At 40.4% G+C, this 23,763-nt stretch overlaps 1 protein-coding gene across 19 annotated transcripts in view; it reads right to left on the bottom strand.

Annotated features, from left to right (window-relative positions):
* The window catches only part of birc6 (baculoviral IAP repeat containing 6), a 231,106-nt gene that overhangs the window by 164,351 nt on the left and 42,992 nt on the right, over positions 1-23,763 (bottom strand). For 4 of the 19 annotated variants that reach the window (XM_022672703.2, XM_022672707.2, XM_022672695.2 and 1 more), the window contains exons 16-40: positions 22,169-22,338; positions 21,758-21,891; positions 20,057-20,218; positions 19,754-19,885; positions 18,716-18,816; positions 18,453-18,600; positions 17,725-17,858; positions 16,120-16,266; positions 15,819-16,006; positions 15,414-15,728; positions 13,853-13,955; positions 13,521-13,735; positions 12,693-12,901; positions 9,884-10,230; positions 8,614-8,833; positions 8,370-8,506; positions 7,220-7,357; positions 6,984-7,111; positions 6,706-6,837; positions 5,242-5,457; positions 4,909-5,092; positions 3,356-3,559; positions 2,826-2,959; positions 720-873; positions 521-637 (exon numbers count right to left, since the gene is read on the bottom strand). In XM_022672703.2, coding sequence (XP_022528424.2) covers positions 521-637; positions 720-873; positions 2,826-2,959; positions 3,356-3,559; positions 4,909-5,092; positions 5,242-5,457; positions 6,706-6,837; positions 6,984-7,111; positions 7,220-7,357; positions 8,370-8,506; positions 8,614-8,833; positions 9,884-10,230; positions 12,693-12,901; positions 13,521-13,735; positions 13,853-13,955; positions 15,414-15,728; positions 15,819-16,006; positions 16,120-16,266; positions 17,725-17,858; positions 18,453-18,600; positions 18,716-18,816; positions 19,754-19,885; positions 20,057-20,218; positions 21,758-21,891; positions 22,169-22,338 — 4,269 coding nt within the window. The remainder of the gene's footprint in view (positions 1-520; positions 638-719; positions 874-2,825; positions 2,960-3,355; positions 3,560-4,908; positions 5,093-5,241; positions 5,458-6,705; positions 6,838-6,983; positions 7,112-7,219; positions 7,358-8,369; positions 8,507-8,613; positions 8,834-9,883; positions 10,231-12,692; positions 12,902-13,520; positions 13,736-13,852; positions 13,956-15,413; positions 15,729-15,818; positions 16,007-16,119; positions 16,267-17,724; positions 17,859-18,452; positions 18,601-18,715; positions 18,817-19,753; positions 19,886-20,056; positions 20,219-21,757; positions 21,892-22,168; positions 22,339-23,763) is intronic. The other 15 variants (XM_022672696.2, XM_049464202.1, XM_022672702.2 and 12 more) reach the window with 12 other exon arrangements.

Below are 23,763 nucleotides of genomic sequence, written 5' to 3'. Positions count from 1 at the left end.
AGAAATTTTTTTTTTCAAATTTGAGCTGAGGGTGGTGGAGTTGCTTCTTACCTCGGTTATTACTGCTGGACCAGCATTAGCATTATCCGCTAACCGCACTTTAATAGAACATCTTTTTTTAATTACAGTTTTGTTTACTTAACTTAGCTTTACTTAACTTACTTAGTCAGCTACCCTGCCCACCACCCAGCGGTAAGACCTGCTGGTTTAAAATGTTCCTTATAGTGTCTCTGACAATGTGCCTTATAATCCAGAGCGCCTTGGTGCCTTGTGTATTACAACAGACCAGAAAATAGATGTTCATTAATAGTGTGCCTTATAATATGGTGCACCTTGTAGTGTGAAAAATACAGTACTTATATACTTAAATTAAAATACTTAAAATACTAAATAATTGAATTCTTTGGTGCCTTAAATGGATCAGAAGAGCACATATTCGACTTGCTCTGCTTTTAATCAAGTGTGATTCTAATTTGTGTAAATGTAACTGTAATTAGGAGAGCGTCTGATGTGTGTATACCTGCAGGTAAGTTGGACGTGAGGGCCTGTAGAATTGCATCAGCCTCCAGAGTGGCCATCATCTTCAGCATGAGCTCTGCCTGCTGCTCCAGCCCCACCTCTAGTCTTGCATCTAGAGCTGATCAATCAGAAATCACAAGTTACCAACCAGCAATCTTTACTACAGCTAATTTCTTAACTGTGATCTAAAAAGCTCATACCTTGAGAGACTGAGACGGACAGGCTCTGAGAGCCAGGCTTCTCTGCTGCAGCTGGAGGCTTGGACACAGGGATGCCTGCTCCCCCTATGTAGGGGTTATAGCTGTACGTGCCATAGTCAGCCCCCCAGTAATCATACCAGGTACTGCTGATAGGCTGCAGGAAGGAAGAAGACAAAACAGACAACACCCAAAAAAAAAAAAAAAAAAAAAAAAAAACACTTTTCAGAAACGTACCTCTGAAGAGCCAACATAAAAATGTATTAAAGCATAAGAGCATTTATGGAAGCCATAATGTTAGTCATACAGAGGGGACATCCCATAAAGACAGAATCCAAAATACAATCAAAGCTGATAAAACATCAGAAACAGGAATATTATTTATCTACTGCTGACAGGGGAAGGTCTGGGAAGGACGGGTCAAGGAATATTTTAAGAAAAAAAAATAAAATAAAAAAAAAATAAAAAAGATGGTTTCATTTTGTATTAAGTGTCTGTAAAAACTACATATTAAACTTTTTTCATGCACAGTTTCACAGTTCCACAGTTCCATAAGTGACTGTGACTAGGTCCACAAGCACTTATGTTCAGAGTAGTAGGTAGGGGTGTGACGAGATGAATCTAAATATATAAATTACAGAAATATATTAACAATTATGTATGATTTATCATATGCAATAAAATACAGAACAGTATGCAAGTACTGAAGCTGGTTTTACCAGAAACCCAACAACTTCTCTCCTGTACGTTCTTACTCTCATATGTCTCCTCAGACCTTACAACTATTGTCATATCCCCCTCAGGTTTCTATACAGATCTGGCAACCTATGATATAATCTCTATCAGAGTTCTTGCACCATTTTAAAAGTCATATTTAATGCTTTTTAACACCTTTTTTTTAGATCGCAATAAATATAATTTAAGACCCAAGAATGTAGTCATATTTTCTTTCATATAAAATTTGTCATTTAACGTATCTAACTGGTCGCTAACATTACTATGATATCTAGCTCGCTGCTATCCTGAGTTCTCTCCCCGGTAACGTAGCTAACTCACCGCTAACGTTACTGTTAGCAAGCTCTCCGCTAACCCTAGTTCTCTCTCTGGTAACATCACTAACTTGTTGCTAATGTAATTATGTCAGCATGTTAGCTAGCTCACTGCTTATGTTACTATATTAGCTAGTTCTCCACTAACCTTAGTTCTCTCCCCAGTAACATCGGCAAATTGTTGCTAATGTTATTATGTTAACATGTTAGCTAGCTCACTGCATATGTTACTATATTAGCTAGCTCTCCACTAACCCTAGTTCTCTCTCCAGTAATGTAGCTAGATAACTCGCTACTAATCTTAGTATGTCAGCTAGCCCACCGCTAATGTTAGCATGTGCCCTTTCCACCGGCATTAAATGCACAGTCTGAACATTGAATATCAACATCAAATTTACAGTAAATTTAAGACCTTAATTACCAGGATTTTAATGTAAGAGTTTTTAAGACTTTTTAAGGACCTGCAGGAACCCGGTCCATGTTTTTTTTTTCAAGTTTTGTTTTTCTGTGCATCAGTCTTGCAAGTATTGTGCTGTTTTAATCTTGCAAGATCTTGTGGTACGTCAAATTCTTAGTAGTAGGCGATTTTAAAATGTTTTAAATGAACTTTATTTTAATATAAAGTTCCGTAAATTCAGATTCTGACATTTTTAGCTTATCTTCATTTTTAAAAGGCATCTGTTCATGTATGGCGCTCATCATCAGCTTACTCTTTCCCAATTGGCTGGATGCAGAGTACCAGCTGTACTTATTTGCATATAGTTGACACAATACACAACATAATTTACCCTGGTATGCTGCATCTTTCTTTATTGAAATAAGCAGAACGCATCAAGGCTAAAGTGCTAGTGGACACATACTGTACAGAAACTACAATACTGCACAAAATTGGATTAATAATTATAATCACAGTTATTAGAGACACTGAATATATAGTGGAACCAAATAGAAAAAAATATACAGAAGGAAAAAATAAAGAATTAAAAGAAAGGGAAAAGATGAAAAGAAGGAAAAGTAGAAAGGGGAAAATGACGAGAACATGTAGACATGCACAACATACCTTAAAGACTTTGGCGGCGAGTGGATCTTTTTCCAAATCAATATCTAAAGGATCAATATCAACATCCATCAGGTCCTGTAGCAAGTCAAAGTCTATGCCTTTATCTTTTTCCAAAGATGATAGTGGTGGAGCACCTTTGGGCAACGAAAAGAGCTTTAATATTGCCAAGCAAGCACACTAAGAAAAGCAACAGAACACAACAGGCTTCTTTAGCAAGTCACTGGGCAATTTTAAGGCCACAACACACTTTCCTTTTAAAGGAAATGCATATATGCACTTTCATTCACATCACAATACTTAAAAAAAGAATTATCAAACAGTAGCACTGTTCTTATCCCTCTCCAATTCAAAAAACATCCAAAACCAAACCACAGCATTCAAAACATGTACATGCAGCTGTATAAGACAAGAGAGAAAAGAAAAATAGTGCAAGTCAAAAAACATCTTTTTATCGCACGTGTGTGTGTGTGCGCGCGCGAGTGTGTGTTAGACAAAGGACGACGTAGGTTCGGGCGGGGTTACCAACGCACTTTGGAAAGCAGAGGAGGTCCCGGGAGTACCTGCGATGAGATCAGGTCCCAGGGGCTCGTCAATTGTCTCAACCAGGGTTATCGGCGTGGGCTGGGGCAGAGAATCGTCAGAATCCACCCCCACCGAGGAGGAGGATGCACCGGCCTCGTCACCGACCGTACCCTCCTCCATCCCATCCAAACATACCGGAGACAACAGCTCTCCTACAAACAGCAGGAAAGAATTAATCATGATATTTTATATTTATTGTTCATTATTTATTTCAAAATTAAAGGTATATTAAAAAAAGAATGTATCCTGCTTCTGTCTCTACAGTCCAGAGCATTGCTTTTTTTTTTTAGTTTAGATTATTAGCGATTTTTAAAATGTTAATCACCGCCACTGCTCACCCGCATATTGGCGCACATGCATATTTAAATCATGTATTAAATTAAACAGTGATTTTGTTTTAGAATATGGAGATTCTACTATCCACTGTAACACAAATCAACCATTTTTTTTACTCGGGAATACATTGAGGGTAACCTGGAACAACTAGGAACAACATGGCAGTTCGTTCCTGTGTTATTTGTGCAAATAACACATCAGTGTTATATGCTTTGCCCAGTATGTTTAGAACAGTTCTATTTTTACACTAATTAAAAGTAAAAATCCACCTCTGGGTGGAAAAGAGTGGATTTTTACCTTCTGGACCTGGACTACCAACTTGTATGTAACTTACTATAGGTTTACATAAGATCCCCGGTGGATTTTGTGTTTTACAGAGACTCTAAGACTAGGTCAGTAGCTGAACTGCATTTAGCAGGGCATTACACATGTTGTAAAGAAACATATGACATTGCAAAGACTGTAATTAGTGTAAAAATATTTTTACTTTAAAACGTTTCTAACTCGCAGTGCTGTTAGCCAATCAGAGGCGATGTGTTTGCATGTATGAATATTCATAAGCAAGAGTCAAAATATTATCGTTTCTCCCTGCCCACTCTTTCCCCGGATCACCAGAGCACTTTTTTTCAGTAAAACTAGCTCACATGGCATGTATTCATACTGTTGTTTCAAAATGAATTAAAAAAAAAACAAAAACGATAGAATAAGACCCTTAAAGGGATTGGAAAAATTTAAGTAAAATTAAGATCAAGTAATTCATCAGGATAAGCTTAAAGAAGGAACTTGGCAAAAATGAAATGGCAAAGGCGTTAGAAAAATAAATAATTAAGAAGAAATCAAATAATTCAGAATAAAAGGATACATGGACAGTACGGTAGAAATAATAGTAGAAATAAAATAAAAATTAAAAAGACAAATAAAAAAAATTAAAAGAAAAACTCAACTAATACAGTTACAGGCTAAGGGGCAAAACCAATGAGCAGTAAGACAATGGTGCTCAACCCTCTAATCCTGCTGTTCTTCTAACATATCAGCCAGTTTCAGCTTCAGTTTTTAATGGATCATTTTAATAATAGAAACAGGACATGGAGGACTCATCTCAAGGTTCAGGGCAGGGTTTCTCCTGCCCACAGTCACACACACATGCACATCACAGTAGTAGTACCTGCGAGGATGTCTTGCAGCATGCAGGTGAGAGAGTACTGGGCCCAGGCTCCTCCCCAGCTGATGTCTCCACGGTTAAAGTCGGTGCCCACCAGCAGCAGCAAAAGCCTCTCCAGCTGCTGCTCTGAAACCACCTCGCACAGGTGGATTGTGGGGCGCGTGGCATTCGCTATCCTCGCCAACACCTGCAGAGAGGAGGAGAGTTTAAATCACATTACACCTGTTCTCCAGGATCTTCCCTGACTCCCTGTTAAATACCAGATTAGGGGAAGAGACCGCATTAATATTACAGCATTTCTGAGAGTTATCCTGGTAATGCGTGATGGGCGTGTACCTTGCAGACAAACAAAAGCAGGTCAGCATGGCAGGTGAAGTCCATGGAAAGCAGGAAGAGTGCAAGTTTCTGGACCACGCAGATGCAGCGCTCGTGGGCCAGTGTAAATGGCAGCAGCTCCACTTCAGGCATCTCCTTCGCTACAGACGCCTCGGAGTCCAGAGAGGACCGGGGCCACTCAGCCGTCCTCCGCAGCCGGATCAGATCCTTAAAGTGCTGCAGGAAAGAAAACACAACCGACCGAGGGTTCAGCATCAACATTATCACGCAAGATAGTCCTAGAGAAGTACTGCGTATTGGGGATTTGACATATCGCATCATACACAGTCATTTTAGAAACATTTTTGAATACCGTAATCGCAAAAAATATTATATTTTAGGGCCATATGGGCCACCTCTAATCGATAAAATGCTTGTTGATAAATTGATTGTGCTTATTTTGAGTTCAAATTACTTAAAATAAGGTACAAATTCTAAGTAAGAATGATTAAGATAATTATCCCTAAAATAAGCAAAATAATCTAACACTTACAATGCTTAGTAAGACAAAAAGAAGAAAATAAGATTTATTGCCTTAAATAAAAAAAAAATTCACTTGCTAAGATTTAGTTTTTTGCCATGTAGGCTGATAATCTTACTGATTTGGACAAGATTGATTATTTTGGAAGTAATAGTAAAATAACATAACAGCTATTTTTGTCAGTGCGTCTTTTATGTATGAATTTTACCAGTCAGGTTGTAATGAGCAGTAAAGCCACTCCGCTACAGTGCAGTGTTATACAGAAGTTTCAGTTCAGTTCTCCAGTACCAAGGCTACAGAAGTATTAGCATTAGCCGCTAACCACTCTACACACTAGCATTTCTCTCTGTTCAGAGGTAAGTATTATAGGCCTGTACTCCAGGCTAGCACTGCTGGAGCAGCATTAACATTACCCGCTAACCACATAAGCTCTTTTGCTGTTCCTTACAAGTGTCACATAATACGCCTTATAATCCAGAGAACCTTATGTATGAAAATAGACCAGAAAATAAACATTTATTGATAATGTGCCTTATAATCCAGTGAACATTGTTATCGCAAAAATAACCCAGAAATATTGTAATAAAATTTTAGGGTCATACTGACCACCCCTAACCGATACAATGCAACATTCTTTTAATACCATGTGCATGATCATGTGAAATACAGGCTGTAAATCTAACTGATATGGGCAGTGTGATTACTTTATTAGTAATAGTATAGTATAATTACCAATTTTTGTATACACTGGTTCTTTATAATTAAAAAAAACAACCTATAATTAGCAGAGAACTGTATTTAAAACAATTAAGGTTAAATTACTCTGAATATGTAGAAAACAGCTGAAAATGGCTTAAGAAATTAAAAAATGAAAGTGAATTATAAAATATCTAATATCTAATGCTTTTCATGTGTACAAAAGACAAGGCATGATTCTAGGCTACCTTAGATGTGGCTTGTTTGAGTTTGGCTTGCTCAACCAGCAGCTTGTATGAAGAGCCTTTGTTGCTCTGGATCTTCTCTTTCTCGATCTGCTCCACCAAGGCTTTCTGTTTGGCTTTCAGTAAATTCAGCTGCTGCGGTAAAGAGGGAACAATCAACACAGAGGCTTCCTGCATATAACAGTTTTCTCTATATAAAAGTAGGCTTGTGAAATGCTATGAAACGTTTCTGTTAAATGATCTCAAGTTGTGTATTACTCGTCTGTCTGGGCCACGTTTACCTGTTTGTGATGCACCAGCTGCTTGCGGATCTTGCGTGAGTACAGGCGGTCTAAGCTGCTGTTGCCTTTGGTTGATCTGTTGGGGTTTTGAGACTGAAGACTATTGTTGATAAAACTCCACTGGTTTCCTGTTATAATAAAAAAAGAGAAACATGCAGTTTATGAGAAACCAGGCCATTACTGTCCTGTAAAAATAAAATAAAAAAATAGCTCTAAACACTTACTACTGGACTCACCTGTGAACGTTCTCTCTCTGTCTTTGCTGCCCAGGTTCTTCTTAGCTGATGTGGCTTCATCCTCCACACTGGCCACATAGTCCAGCAATCGAGACACCAGCATGACCACCCAGCTGATCATAGGGATATCCAGCACACCTAGCATACACAAAAAAATAAAAAATAAAACTCAATCTCTGTTAGATTCTACAGAACAAAGCCACTATTTAATGGTCAGTTGACACATTAAAGTCCACTGTTTGAAGGGTTAGGGTACAGATCAGGCATTCAACTCCGGAACTATACTGTTACTAATTGTGCTAACTGTTAAGCATGGTGGTGGGAGCATCATCTTCTGGGGCTGTTTTGCTACTAGTGGAACTGGTACCTTGCACAAACAGGGTTTCAGAATTCTTCAGCTCAGCATCTCAAACCATCAGGTAGATAAATTAAAGTTTGACATGCCTGGGAGTTTTAACAGGACTAATTTACCCCAAAACTACTTCACAGACGGCTGTAGAATGGATGAGGCCAGGTATCATGTTTGCGAAATAGTGCTCCCAAAAAGAAAGCCTCTATATGTTTCAAAAATGTGTTGAATGTGTAATGTGTGTTTACTGAATTATTTTAAGGAGTGTGGTCAAATATCCAAATAACACGTGTCTTATTGGTGGTTATCAAAAGAAACCAGTCAAGTTTTAATGTGTTTTCCCAGAAACTCTTACAGCACTACCTGCTTCCCTCTGCTGACAACTTTTATAAAGATGAGGGTTTCATTTTCCAGCAGGACTTGGCACACTGCCCACACTGTCAAAAGTACCACTTGGTCTTACATAACATTCTAATTTTCTGAGACACTGATTTTTGAGTTTTCATTGCCTACAGGAACATAAACGTTTAAAATAGATAAATATATATATAACATTCAGTTCACATTTTGAACTGAATAACTAAAATAAAAAAAACTTTCAATGATATTCTGCTTTTAAGATGCAAAAGTACAGCCATCCCATGACGTTTGACATGTCAGTTACGCATTCAACTAAGTAACTAAGTAACTAACTAAATAACTAAATAAATAACATGGGAAAGAAAGTTTATATTCATTTTTATAAGGAGACCATGACAGCTAATGACTGAAAATGCATATACTGATTACCGCAGTTCCTACCTTCAGTGCGGCGATGCAGTGAAGCTGATGGCTGCTGCAGAGGAGAAAGCAGCGAGTCCAGAAGGTTCAGAAGCCCCTCCAGGACTCCACTGTTACTTAGGGATCTTTGGCCTATACAGGACAGCAGCATGAACACTCTATAGCAAAGAGAAGAAAGGCATTAACTGGAGGAAAAGATGAGAGGTAATAATGATCTCTCCAAATGGTGTGTGTGTGTGTGTGTGTCTATGGTTCTGCATGTTACCTGTCCTGGGGGAAGATGAGCAGCTGCTCTGAGTTGTAGAGCTCCTGCAAGACGTTTGAGAGGAACTGCCCCCACCAGCGCTCAGCTCCGCACAGCTGCACCAGCAGCAGGCCGGCGTGCAGCCGGATTTTAGGGGTCCCGCTGATACACAGCTGTTTGAAGAGCTCCTCACATGCCTGAGCGTGGAACGTGCTCCGCAACACTGCTGGAACACAGTGACCTGAGAGAGAGAGAGATGAATGGGACAGAGCATTAAGCATTGATCCAAACTCTAAAGAATGTTGCTTTGTCCTGTTGTCACTACATGGGGAGAATATGCTTATACTTGACAAAGACTGGTTTTGTAGATTGCTGTCAGTTTGACAAGATGCTTTTCCAGGTGTTGAGCTAAAATCTGACTTCCTGTGGAGCACATGCTTTACACAGCAAAATAAGCATAACATAATATCCTAAGATTCCTTTCTTATATTTTTCTGTTTATAAATAAGGGTTAATCTACAGTTACAGTAGATACAGAAATCACCAGCGCAACAGATGTTCTACCCATACTGCACCGTAACCTGCGTGCATAAGATAGGGAATCGAGTTTCGAAAGCCTGTTTCTTTTGCTTTGTGACAACTTCTGTTGTAAAAAGCGCTATATAGGGGCACCGAGTGGTCCAGCGGTCTAAGGTGCTGCCACTATGAGCACTCATGCAGCTTTGCCATCAAGCTGCCGGCGCTCAGAGGGAGCAAAATTGGCCCTCCGGGTGGGTAGACTGCGCTCTCTCCCCACATCACTCCTAGGGTGATGTCCGCAGCACAGGGCATCTGTGAGCAGATGTATCGGAACCGGGTCGCTGCGCTTTCCTCCAAGCTCGCTGTGATGCTGCTCAGCAATGCTGCATCAGCAGCAGCTCAAAAAGAAGCGGTGGCTGACTTCACATGTATCCGAGGAAGCATGTGTTAGTTTTCACCCTTCTGGTGTGTTGGGGCATCACTAGTGATAGGGGGAGTCCTAATGAGTGGGTTCGGTAATTGGCTGTGTAAATTGGGGAGAAAATTGGCTTAAAAAAAAATAAATAAATACAGAAGCACTGCAAGAGTGGCAGAACACAGGACAAAAAAAAATACAAAAGAAAACTCATTAAGAAGAATGAACAGTAAAACAGCAAAATACAGCAAAAGACAAATAAAAGGGCTGAAAAGGTGAAATTAAAGGTGACTAATAAAAGTAAAGATGAAAAGGAGAATGAAAGAAGGAGAAAAAGCACAGCAGAAGAATACTGACCGTTGTTGGCATGCAGCAGGCTGAGCAGTGTGTCCAGCAGGTAGCGGATGATGGTGCGGAGCTGCTCTGTGGAGGAGTTATGCACCAGCTGCTGTGGCTCGTAGGTCTCGGGCAGGCGGGAGCGTGCAGCTCCCAGAGACACCCTCAGCCGCTGAACCGCATGGTGCGCCAGGTTCAGCTGCAGCTGCAGCTGGATGCAGTCCTGATAGGCGGAGAACACTCGCGAGTCCTCCTCCACTGCTTTATCGGGCTTACGCAGGAAGTACTGAGCGTTGTTTGCGCTGTTCAGGGGCGGCAGGTCAATGTTCTGCAGGAGAGTCTCCAGACGGTGGCAAGCCAGGTTATATCTGCTCACAGCACGAGGACAGAAAAAGAAACACAGTTACAACGACTTTTGTCTAATGATCAGGTTATTTCAGACCTATTGTTCAACTTTTAAAAATTTAAAGCCTTAAAGGCTAATTTATATTTATTTATATATATATGTGTCGAGCTAATGCAGAGTCTGTGGCATTGTCTGTGCAAGTGGCCTATGCCATAGTGAGCATTTATACTTGTGCATTGTGCACCTGTGGCTGCACTGCTCTGTATTAAACTGCCAAAACAGTATTTGGTGGCAGCGAGGATACAATGCTCAGTGGACCAATCACAGTTGTTGTTGTCCGCATCTACCGGCTTGTAAGCGCTTCATCGTTGCTAGGTTGCCTGTATGTGGCAGAATAATACACAGAGAGATTCTTTCTATATATACCAGATGCAGACTCCAGACATACAGAGTGGGAGACAGCTGGATAAATGATCAGAAAGATACAGAGACCTTAGATAACCGTTCTCTTTTTACAGTAACAATATTCTCTTCTATTCGTTTTCTTTTCATTTTCAGTAAAGTATGTGTGTATAGATGTAAGTATGTATGAACCATACAGGCATTGTTAATGTATATACAGTATATATACAGACACAAACACTCAAAACATGAAAAAGAATAAATTATGACCACATTCTTTACGAAACTACATTTGTGATGCCAAAAAAAATATATAAATGTAAATGTTTACATTTTCCTTTGTTTTACATCAAAAGGTCACTAATTTATTCATTACTTTTGTTCAGTGTTATTCCTGCAGCTGTTGACACTATGATTACTGCTAGTTGTTATTTGGCTTTACTCAACCCCTGAATCCAGGATTCAGTAACGAGAGCACAACTTGCAAACTCCCAAAACTCATCCCAAACTCCCAAACTCCCAAAACTCATCCCATAACTCCCAAAACTCATCCCATAACTCCCAAAACTCATCCCCAACTCCCAAAACTCATCCCATAACTCCCATAGCTCATCCCCAACTCCCAAAATTCATCCGCAACTCCCAAAACTCATCCGCAACTCCCAACTCCCAAAACTCATCCCCAACTCCCAAAACTCATCCCCAACTCCCAAAACTCATCCCATAACTTCCAAAACATATCCCCAACTCCCAAAACTCATCCCATAACTCCCATAGCTCATCCCAAACTACCAAACTCCCAAAACTCATCCCAAACTCCCAAAACTCATCCCAAACTCATCCCATAACTCCCAAAACTCATCCCATAACTCCCAAAACTCATCCCAAACTCCCAAAACTCATCCCAAACTCCCAGAACTCATCCCAAACTCCCAGAACTCATCCCAAACTCCCAAAACTCATCCCATAACTCCCAGAACTCATCCCCAACTCCCAAAACTCATCCCATAACTCCCATAGCTCATCCCCAACTCCCAAAACTCATGCGCAACTCCCAAAACTCATGCGCAACTCCCAACTCCCAAAACTCATCCCCAACTCCCAAAATTCATCCCCAACTCCCAAAACTCATCCCATAACTTCCAAAACTCATCCCCAACTCCCAAAACTCACCCCCAACTCCCAAAACTCATCCCCAACTCCCAAAACTCATCCCATAACTTCCAAAACTCATCCCCAACTCCCAAAACTCATCCCCAACTCCCAAAACTCATCCCATAACTTCCAAAACTCATCCCCAACTCCCAAAACTCACCCCCAAATCCCAAAACTCATCCCAAACTCCCAAAACTCATCCCATAACTCCCAAAACTCATCCCATAACTCCCAAAACTCATCCCATAACTAACCCCCAACTCCCAAAACTAACCCCCAACTCCCAAAACTCATCCCCAACTCCCAAAACTCATCCGCAACTCCCAAAACTCATCCGCAACTCCCAACTCCCAAAACTAACCCCCAACTCCCAAAACTAACCCCCAACTCCCAAAACTAACCCCCAACTCCCAAAGCTCATCCCCAACTCCCAAAACTAACCCCCAACTCCCAAAACTCATCCCCACCTCCCATAGCTCATCCCCAACTCCCAAAACTCATCCCCAACTCCCAAAACTCATCCCCAACTCCCAAAACTCATCCCCAACTCCCAACTCCCAAAACTCATCCCATAACTTCCAAAACTCATCCCATAACTCCCAAAACTAACCCCCAACTCCCAAAACTAACCCCCAACTCCCAAAACTAACCCCCAACTCCCATAGCTCATCCCCAACTCCCATAGCTCATCCCCAACTCCCATAGCTCATCCCCAACTCCCATAGCTCATCCCCAACTCCCAAAACTCATCCCCAACTCCCAAAACTCATCCCAAAACTCATCTCAAAAGTACTAGATCGAGCTTTATCTTTCCAGAAAACTCAGCTTCACAGCTCAGTGACGGGAAGCGTTATATAAATATAGCTCATGGGTTCAAAAAGGTCAAAACCTCTTTAAACTACAGAGATGTAGCGACTGATCACTGACCTGCACTGAATGTCCTCCTGCAAGGCCACCATCATGGTGAGGTGCTGATCCAGATCCGGCTGGCTGGCCGCCTCGCCCTCGCCCCTCAGCGGGTCGTGCATCAGCTTCAGTTCGCTCTCCCATGGCAGGATGTAGGTGTGGCCGTAGTAGAAGCCCAGTGGGATCTTGGCACGGGCGTTGGTGCTGCCGTAGCGGCCAATCACAGTGATCTGAGATGAAAAACAGCGCAGGAGACGTCAGCGCTGGCGAGGATGTGATAACACATTTACACACATATCTGGTACAGCGTGTCCAATTTCAGAATGACCTTGGATGTGTGATGGAGTTGTATGTGTAATATTCTACATATACAACTCCACCACACATCCAAGGGAGGGCATTCTAAAACAGGAGTTTAGCTATGCCGGTCGGGATAACTTTTTTATATATATACGTATATATATATATATATATATATATATATATATATATATATATATATATATATATATATATATATATATATATATATATAAATGTTTAACTGGTGTAGATTCACCAAGAAGCATAAAATTAGCCTTCAAAGTGATCTAGTAGATTAAAGTGATGCCACTATGATCTGAGGATCGCTAGTTTGAATCCGGGATCATGCTGCTTGCCATCAGCAGCCGGAGTCCGAGAGAGCACAATTTGCCATGCTCTCTCTGGGTGGGTAGATCATTACTAATGTGACGTCGGTCAGCACAGACAAATGTTAACTGATGTATCAGAGCTGAGTCACTTTTCTTTTGCAAAGAGGCAGAGTCTGGCTTCGGGCATTACTAGTGATCCACTTCTCAGATTGCTCACCTTCATGAACCTGCAGACAGGAGGTGGCAGCAGGTCGTGCAGGATAAGGGAGTGCGTGCTGATGTCTGTAGCCACCACAAGCCTACGGCCATCCACCTCCTCGCCCAGCGTCCAGATGTCGATGGAGAGTGAAGCTAGGTCGGCACAGGTGGGGATCAGCGCGTCTGTCAGCAGAACGGGCCGCCCGAAATCCAGCGTCACAAACCGCCTGGCACCTACGGATGGGACGAGCACGGTACAATTAAAACATTAATTATACTGCACAAACATCTCTTACATACAGTACTTAATCTCGTAAACAAAGGATTAATGAATTAAGAACATGTGCAGACCAGAATGCATGCGTTCTATGATGATGGACTGGTGAGGAGGAGGCTGGAGAAAGTGTGAGGCCTGAGAGATGGCCAGTGCCAGACCACTGCCCATTGGGTTCTGCTGGGAAAACAACAAATCACAACACAAATTACAACAGACTCATCCATAACAGAGATATTTGGAAAGCTTTCAGACACAAATTAAGCCTAGTCTTGCAGAATTAATTGCAATTGATTGTACTTGTACATTAAATTTTTAACTAAGGTCAGGCACGATAAATAACAGAGACCATCAAACTGTCCAGTGCTTTGGACTTAAACAAGACTGGCACCAAATTAATTACTTCAAGCATTTAATGCAGAATCTGTAACCTAATTAAAGGTTAAGACTAGGTGTAATTTGTATCTGTAGACACATTCCTTTAAAACAGCAACAACTCGTCAACACCCGTTTCACTACACAGAGACGGACAACGAATCAACCATCAATACAGTCCAAAAAACAAAGTGTTCTTTTCTGTTCAGGAACCCCCCCAAAAAAAACAAGAAAACATCACATCACAACTCAAACCTCTTTACTTTACCCAACAGCTTCAGCTTCAACTACATTACCCACTAGCCCGTGTTACTCTGACGTCTGACTTTACGTCTACTGAAGAGAGAAGACGAGGAGTAGCATTCCTGATACATTACACAGCATTCGTAAATTAAAAAAAAAAAAGACAAAAATACTGAAGGGTGAATCAAAACCCTTGACTTAAATAGGAATAAAGATGCAGAAAACAGGCACACACAAATATGGAACCATGTTTATAGTCTAGTTACAAGAAACTGGAATTTCTTAGCTTGTACATTTACACAGAAAAATGTACTAAAGAAAAATAATTCATGTTGGTGTCTAGGGCTGGGCAATAGGCTAAGCGCTGCCACAAGCATTTCGGGAGATCGCTGATTCGAATGCCGTTCATGCTGCTCGCCAACAGCTGCCAAAGCCCTGAGAGAGCACAATTGGCCTTGCTGTTTCTCTCTCCCCCCACATCACTCTTAAGGTAATGTCGATCAACACAAGGCATCTGTGCGCTGATGTATCAGAACCGAGTCGCTGCGCTTTCCTCCGAGCATGCTGGCAACTCGGTAATTAGAAAACTCAGCAGTTAGGAAAGAGGCGGTGGCTGACTTTACACGTATCGGAGGAGGCATGTGTTAGTCTTTATCCTCCCGGTGTTGGGGCATTACTAGTGATAGGGTGAGTCCTAATGAGTGGATTGGGTAGTGTGCTTTGTAAATTAGGGAGAATAAGGAATACAAAATCAAAGAGGAGTGCTGTGCACAACACGTAGTTACATTTCTGGGGAGGTGTGCATCGGGCTGTGCAACTAAGAACAGGGTAATATTTACTTATTGCCTTTGAAAGCAAGAAGACTATCGTAAACATCCTAGTTCTAGGTCTCAAGTACATTTTCTGATTTTTTTTTTCCTTTAATCCATATTGTGTCTTCTGCAAGCAACTTGCCTCTGTATAACCAGTTTTATCACGTTTTTGAATTATAACCCTTTAGAGAAAAAAAAAAAGACTCACCGGCTTGGCTTTGTGTGTGTTCTTGTTCTGTGCAGCAAGATTGACGGGCGGTGGGTCGATGATGGCGCCCGGAAAGAGCTGGGCGAGCTCCACGCCGATGGCAGCAGAAACGGCCTCGTTGGGGGGCGTGAGCGGGGGAGTCATGAAGAGAGGTGTGGTTTTGGGTGTGGGAGGGATGACGTCGGAGGGGTGTATGAAGAATCCCGGAGCGCCGGAGGGGTTGGAAGGCACAGAGTTGTGCATGGGCCCCACCCCCGACGCAGCCTGGGCTGCCGCTGAGGTGGTCTGGTGAAGCTTTGCCTCCAGCTTGGCCTTCTGTCCCACAAAGAAACGATGTAATTAGTGAACAGGAAGTATTTGTTAAGACACTTTACTGACCATGTGTTACGGCGTGCACAGTCCGACCTGCTGCTGCAGCTTCAACAGCTGCTGCTGTTTCTCCTGCAGCACCTGCAGCTGCTGTTCTGCAGACACCATGGCGTGGGACAGCGACTGCAGGGCCACCTGAGCGGCCGAGCTCAGAGCTGTGGACGCTTCGCCTACGGTCCCCGCAGACAGCCCAGCCACCGTGGGGGTCACGCCGAACGTGCTCACTGAAATACGGCAAAAGACAAAAAGGTAAAATCCAATCCTTTCTGCATATTTAAAAAGAAAAGAATGATGCAGAAAGAAGTAGAAGAGTAGTAGTAATAAAGGGGATATGTACCGGTGAACATACTTGCATCATCCCTCTCCACTCTAGTGCCGTCACTAGTGGAGACGCAAGTAAAGTGCAGAGGCTCGACCTCCAGTAGACCGGTCAGCGCCGTGAAGCTGCCCTCTGCAGCTCCGCAGCCACTGACCTTCCCGTTACCTACAGCAGTTACAGAGAGAGAGCAACACACATACACTCATATCCTCAATACATCCTCACTTCATCTCTACACACCTCTTTTTAATTATTATATTTTATAATCTATCTACATATCTAAACCATTGAGACTTGGTTGTAGTCTTCTTTCTGCACTACCACGGTAAAACAACAAATGCCCTTTTTTCTTATTGTCAAATATTGTGTGTGTATGTATGTTTGATATTTTTATATAAACCCTTACATTTTTATCTTGTTTGTCTGATATAATAAAGTATGCAATAATATCGTCAACATTTTTAATATTGTGAACAATATTATACCCTGAAATATCGTGCCATATCGTCCACTACTAATCATCACATCAGGATACTACTTTTTTCCTGTTTTTAGCAAAAGATAAAATCGCACTGTTCTCATTTCCCCTCATATATCTACTAGAAACAATAGATTATATCTGTTCAGTATCATTCATTTTTACTACTAATCCTGGATATATGGAGATATTTGAAGTGCATTATTAGTATCATGACATTCTGGATCATTGACTGACAAAATTCTTGCATTTTTTTAAGAAATAAAGAAAGAGAGCAGTTAGGGGTGTGCCATATATATTTTTTAGCTTGTTGCAGTAGTGCATTCTTTAAATATTTTTTTCAATCCAGTGTTTTGTCATATCGCCAAGAGTATCTTTATCGCGGAAATATCATGAAATATTGTGCTATTATTTTAGAGCCATATCGCCCACCCATATTCTAATATATCTGTACATTTGTCCAAGTTTTTGTATAATAGCGCGTATTTGTACATTTCTATATATTCTGTTAAATATACTTAGCATATTTCTGTACAATATATTTATAACATATGTAGTCCAATATACTTAGTATATATAACAAATAATATACTCAGATCTAAATATTAAGTTCTACATATTCATCATATTTTTGTTTATTAATTTCTAGAAATTTAACACATATGAATATTTTTCTGTATTTAATGCATTTAGATTCATATGTTTACTTTATTTCAGCACTTTTAGGTAAAAAAAAAACTATACTATTAATAATGTACTAACAATAATAATAAACCTATAAAACAGACATAATATATTTCTTTATGTTTAATTCAATATATTAACATAATTATAATAATATAACATAATTATAATAATAATATTTACATCCATATATTTTTAAAGAAATATATTTTTGTATACATCAGTACACTTAGTTGCATAAATGTAATATATTTCACATTTAGAACATAATATTTAACACATTTTGGTATATTTATTATTTTTCTATAAATTCAGTGCTATCCTACCTTAACCAATAAACAAATATACAGAAAAAGGATCAGACTTGTCTCAATTAAAACTACAAAAATATATACATATAAATAAGCAGTAGACTAAAAGTAGGTGTATTTGAGGAGGTGTACGAGTTCATGTGAACATACCTGAGAGAATGTCAGACAGGTCTATCTCATCTGACTGAACACCGATGCTGCTGCTGTAGGCGTTTTTACAGGAAGATCCGCTCACCTCCAGATCAAAGAGAACTGGATCGAATGGAGATCCGTACAGACCATACCTGAACAGAGACAACAACAACAACAGTCAGTTTTCCAGCTAAAAAATATAAGCTGTACAGGGCCAGTTTAGTCGCATGAGCTGAGGTAATTTAGCAGTCTGTCTTTCTGTGGTCTAAATATTACCACAGTCAAATTTGTATTTATTTTAACCTTTATTAATGCATTTACACACTGAGTTTAGAATCAGTATGTGACAAGCTTTAAGTTACATCGTGAATGATCTTTTAATTTGTAAAACCCAGACATTTCATAAAAAATGTGGAAGCAGCATCAGCCCAGCACTGCAAAATGTACATAGTGAAAACACTGAAGTGTTTATTTTCAAAAGCATTGTAACATCTCTAATAAGCACTACGCGCTTGACACAAAATCTAACCAGTACACACAGACTCATTAAAACGACCAGACATCCTAAATCGCTGCCACTATGATCGGGAGATCGCTGGTCTAAATCCCGGTTATGTAGCTTGCTATCAGCTGCCGGAGTCCTGAGAGAGCACAACACAACACCTCACAATGTATACACTTGTGGGTGTGTTCCCGAGCTGTCTGCTGAGTTAACACCTTATGGCCAATTTATATATATATATCACCTGGTCTGCAGCAGGGCCTCCAGCGGGGTGAGACGGTCCTGAAGTTCCCGTGATACAGCTGTGAGCAGAGAGGCGCAGGCGGTGCTGCAGCCAGCCAGATCTTCATCTTTCACATAGTTTAACAGCACAAAGTACCAGAACACTGAACCTGAGGGCAATTAAAAACATAAGCTGGATTTCATTACAGTCTAAGTTTAATACTAGCAGTACTGCACTCATCACACAAATAGGACATATCCATTTGCAGTGCAAACCATAATTACCCCCAGTAGCTGCAGCAGGTAAGTAAGGCATGTTATCCAGCAGGGCCTTCAAGAGCACCTGTCCGAAACCCTGCTGATTCTGGTCTCCTTTACCATTACTGCTGCAATTTTCATAAAAAAAAGAAGAAAATGTATATGAATGTCAATTAGCCAAAATGCATTTAAATCAGCACAGTGCAATTACATGTGCGTGCACCTCATTATCTCATCACTGCAGAAGAAACCCTGATTAAGTGGTTTATCAAGAATCTGATCATTGCGTGTAGATGAAAATGGGTAAGCAGACAATGGAAAAACAGGCTATTTTTCAGGGCACTCTGAATAAGAGTAAACATGCAGTAAGAAATACCATTACTAAGCTCAAATCCACCGCTCTCTTTTTTTTAGACTTCTTAACCCATTTTTTAAACCAAATTTTTAAAGTTGCTAACCGCTATTTCCCCTTTCAGAGGCGAGTATAATTGGCCTGTAGACTGCTACTAACCCCCGGCTAGCACCGCTAGCGGTTAGCCGCTAAATGTTAATGCTCCAGCCTTAGTGCTGGAGAAATTTGGGAATCTAAGCTTACTGTAAATAAACGGAAAGGCTTTCCTCACCATAAATCACAGTTGTCAGGCGAGAAATCTGTGTAGATTAACATCCAGCGCTCGTTTGACTTTTAAAATAAAGTATTTTATTACAGTTTTGTTTACTTAGCTAAGCTTTGCTTAGCTTAGTTAGCTATACACCCCCACCACCACCACCCAGCGGTGAGAACTGCTGAATAAGTATTTCATTATAAGGTCTTATAATCCTGTGAGCCTTATGTATGAAAATAGACCAGAAAATAGACGTTCATTGATAGTGCACCTTATAATACCTTATAACGGTACTCCAATTTAAGAAACCAGTGTATACTGTTTACATGGCGACATGAATAATAAGATTATAAGATACTGATTTTAAGTGCATGCAAACACACTTAATCCCCATCACTTAGCTTTACCCCTCTGTTTTGCATGTTCACGCCTAGAAGCAGGATGCTAACTAGGAACTAACCTAATACAAAGTGCAAGATAGCGGGCACATTTGTGAGCGATGCTACGGCTCGCCTGGAAGAAGCACACCCGGATGATGTCTGTGAGGCGCTTCCTGGTTTTGGTCTGAAGCCCCTCCTTTCCCTCTCTGAGGCTGTGAGAAGACAAAGAACCAGATTAAACTCAAACTAGTTTCAGCAATCATATTTACACCAGAGGTAAGATCAGCTGTAGCAGTACAATCAGGAAGAACCAGTTCAACACCAATGCTCAGAGACAAAGCCCACATTGTACTGCTGCAGTAATGGATGAGGAAATGCGTTACCTGCAGGGCCCGTTGGTGTAGACCCCAGCCAGCCAGCAGAGGATGTCCAGAATGAGGCTTTGTGAGTGCTCAGAGGGGGAACCCTCCTCTCCACGCTTACACAGCGCCCCCAGTAGCTTCTCATGAAGCTCGGGGAACTGCAGCATTGCACAGCGCTGCACTCTGGATGGACAAAAACAATAAAGTCATTCATTAAAGTCATTACTTCGTTGAAACTAATGACCGATATAGACAGGAACACCGTGGTTCCTTTCTAATCCCTTCCATTGTATCCTTATCTCTTGAACCACGCATGTCTCAGACTGCCTTGATTGAGCTTATAGTGGACGCTTTTACCCAAAGCAACTTAAATAATTATGTAAATTGAAAATAAGACCTAGAAGTCCAAAGCAAAAGCCCAAAGAAGAAAGGAGGGGAAGAATAAAACAAGGTTGGAAGTAATTAGTTTGTTAGGGGTGTTAGGAGAGTACAGGTTCTTTGAAGAGCTCGGTCTTTAGGAGTTTATTAAAGATAGCAAGGAAAGCTCCTGATCTGGTAGTGGAGGGACGTTTGTTTTACCATTGGTAGGATCTCTGTATGAGAACAGTCTGGATTGCTTTGTGTGAATGTTTGGTAAAGCTAGATGATGTTCACTGGAGGAGCGCAGCAGACAGGAGGTAACAGATCTTTAAGAGAAAGTGCAAGTAGGAGGGAGCCTGTTCCATCATCACCTTGTAGGCAACCATAAGAGCTTTGTATTTAATGAGAGCAGCAACCGGTAGCCAGTGGAGCTCAATAAGTAGTAGGGTGATATGCAACGTTAAAGAAATAACAAAAACTACGAGTGAAAAAACTAACATTTTCGTTAACTGAAACTACAAGAAACGGTAATTAAAAGAAAAAAAACGGTAACTAACTGGAACTAAACTGAGAGTTTATAAAACAATAAAACTAAAACTACCTGAAATTACAGATAGAACACCCTTAATTTTCGTGTTTGTTAATTTATTTATAAGCTGCGTTTCCACTCAAGCAGTGGAGGATGAACTGATAAATTTCTCTCTCACACTCACGCACACTCTCGCGCTCTCTCTCACACACACTCTAAAAGAAGTGTATTTCAGAAAGCTGTGTTCACTTTCTGATGTTACATATGTGAGGTACAGTACAGTTAGTTCTGCACTGATATGGTAAAGAGCTGTACCTGTATCTACTGCTGGGTGTCCATTTCCTTCTTTATTTCTAAGTTGATAATTTTGGTGAAAAATGAGTGAAACCTGTAGAGTTTATTGGGTTTCTGAGTTTATGTGTTTCTCAGATTGAGCTCTCTGATGTGATGTGTGTTTCATGTTCATGTGTGTCCTATTGGCTATTTTAAGCAGCAGTGTTACATATACATATATATTTGCACTTAAGGCTGCTAGCTTGTGGACTGTTACAGTTTTTTTGTGGACAGTTGGTTGTTTCACAGTAACTGAATTTTATTTTTTATTAAATTTGTTGAGTTTTATTACAAAACACCGTTTTGAATCCTCCACCACACAAATGACAAAGTATGAAAAAAACTAAAACTAATACTAGAATTAATAAAAACTAAGAACTAACAAAAAAATAAAAACTGATAAAAACTACTGTAACAGCAGTGGCTTGAAGAAGAGATGTGATATTGTGCATCAGAATAGTGTGTGATTCACGCTACAAGATATAGTAAAGGTGACCCACCTTTCTTTGGGTACTGACGTCTTCTTAAACCTCCTGATTGTGACAGACACCTCGAGCAGCAGGTCACAGCCCCTGAGGTTGTCAGGCTTTTTAGGGGCAACCTGAGGATCTGTTTTAGATGTGGAGGCCTTCTCCTGGAGAGCACGAGAGGCACATGATTAGTAACAACAGAACACAATCAATCCAGCTTTTTAAAACAACTCCTAACAGTAGCGCTTCTCTGCCACTAGGTGGCAGCATACATTAACTCTCTGAAGTCCACAGACAACCAGAAATGACGTCAGGAATCACACACATACAGGGAAATGTGTTGATGTATTTGTTCAATTCAGTTTCACTTTTCACAATTCTTATTCTGGTGTGACGCACACAAACACTTGTGCAAAAGTAAGTAACAGGCAGAGTGTATACCTTGGTGGCTTGGGCTTTTTGCAGTAGAGAAGACAGGGAGTGTGCTTTGTTGCTGCACTGGGGCTTGGCAGGGGTCATACGGACAATGCGACGCGGACTCTCCTCCGGCCCCTTCTCACACACTGCCTTTATGTGGACCAGGAATGAACGGTACTTTCCCCCTGCCATTCCTACAGAGAGCGAGGGAGAGAGAAAGAACAAATAAGTGAACAGTCATCAACTATATCTAAGCTTTAGGTGGTGTAATCTTCTTACTTATATACTACTCAAACATACTGTTTTGACAACCTCCTTGTTTCTAGACCAATCATCATCAATTTTAGCAGCTACACTGAGCATATAGAACACTTCCACCCAATCTCATTTCTCCTGTTTCCCTGCTCCTTATTTTAGAACAGACTTAGAAGGGGAAGGGGTGAAATCCTCCCGTTTAAGATCTGGGAAAGCATTCAGGCACCGAAGACAGATACAGCTAAAGCAGTGGAGCCCTGAAGTTAGGCAACCTAGCTTCTGCTGGTTAGCTAGTAAATTTTTGGGGCTTTATCGCATGTCTTCAGAAACTGGAAGATGCTGGACATACATAATGATTATGTATGTCCAGCAGTTTATTAGACACATCATACCACCAATTACTTTATTATGTGCACTTAAAGCAGAGAAAGCTCTACAATATGCAGAACAGTGGGAGTATGCAATATAATAGGTAAGAACAGGTTAAGAAACTGATCTAATCTGACTTCTGTTCATTTGTAGTTTACAGTAAGAACACATGTCCTGACGTCTAACGTTTATATTAACTTCTGACAAAAATCCCTATGAAACGTCAAGTTACATTCTTTTTCATAAAAGGACACCATCATAAGAAGAGCTCTCAGTAGAAACAATTAAAAGTGCGGGACACAATGCTAGTCAGTTTGGAGAAAATGTAAATATACAACATACAATACATAATTAATAATAATAATAATCAAATCTGTTATATTATTTTAAATATTAGGTGATAACTGATCAGTTTTTGTCATATGTATATAATTCAGACCTTTCACATATAACTTTTTCTAGCAACAGTAAATGTAATGTGGAGTAACATGTTTAGGTTGTAAAATTACCTTTATTTGGATGTAACTAATAATGATTACAGAATACAGAAAAAAGGGTTATTTAGGATTAAAAGTAATTCCGCAAATGAAACTATAGGGTGGGCTTTGGTTCATATTAGCAAATGTGTCCCCCCAATATCAAACCCGCTCCTACGCCCTTGCTTATAGTGCGAAAAATACAATACTTTTCTGTTCCGCCTTAAATGCTACAATCTCTGCCGTCTGTTACACCATTTATGGTGGAATAGGAAAGTATACTAACGAGCAACTGGGAAAACAAACTACTTGTAATGTATTAACGCTTGTTATGTAGAAAAATGGCCACAAATACTAAAACTACAAATTAAAATCTGGTAATATAGTAGTTATGGAGCATGCATAAAAAAAAAATCTTAGTTTGAGGGGCCTCGAAGCCCCAAAACTCCCCCTTAACCTACCCCTCTAGCATAACAAGATTTGGGACTAAGTGGTAAAATGGGATTGGGCCTTTGCATT

Source organism: Astyanax mexicanus, chromosome 14, assembly GCF_023375975.1.
Source record: "Astyanax mexicanus isolate ESR-SI-001 chromosome 14, AstMex3_surface, whole genome shotgun sequence".
Lineage (NCBI taxonomy): Eukaryota > Metazoa > Chordata > Actinopteri > Characiformes > Acestrorhamphidae > Astyanax > Astyanax mexicanus.
Note: the sequence above shows the minus strand (reverse complement) of the source record. Positions and strands in the feature narration are given on the sequence as shown.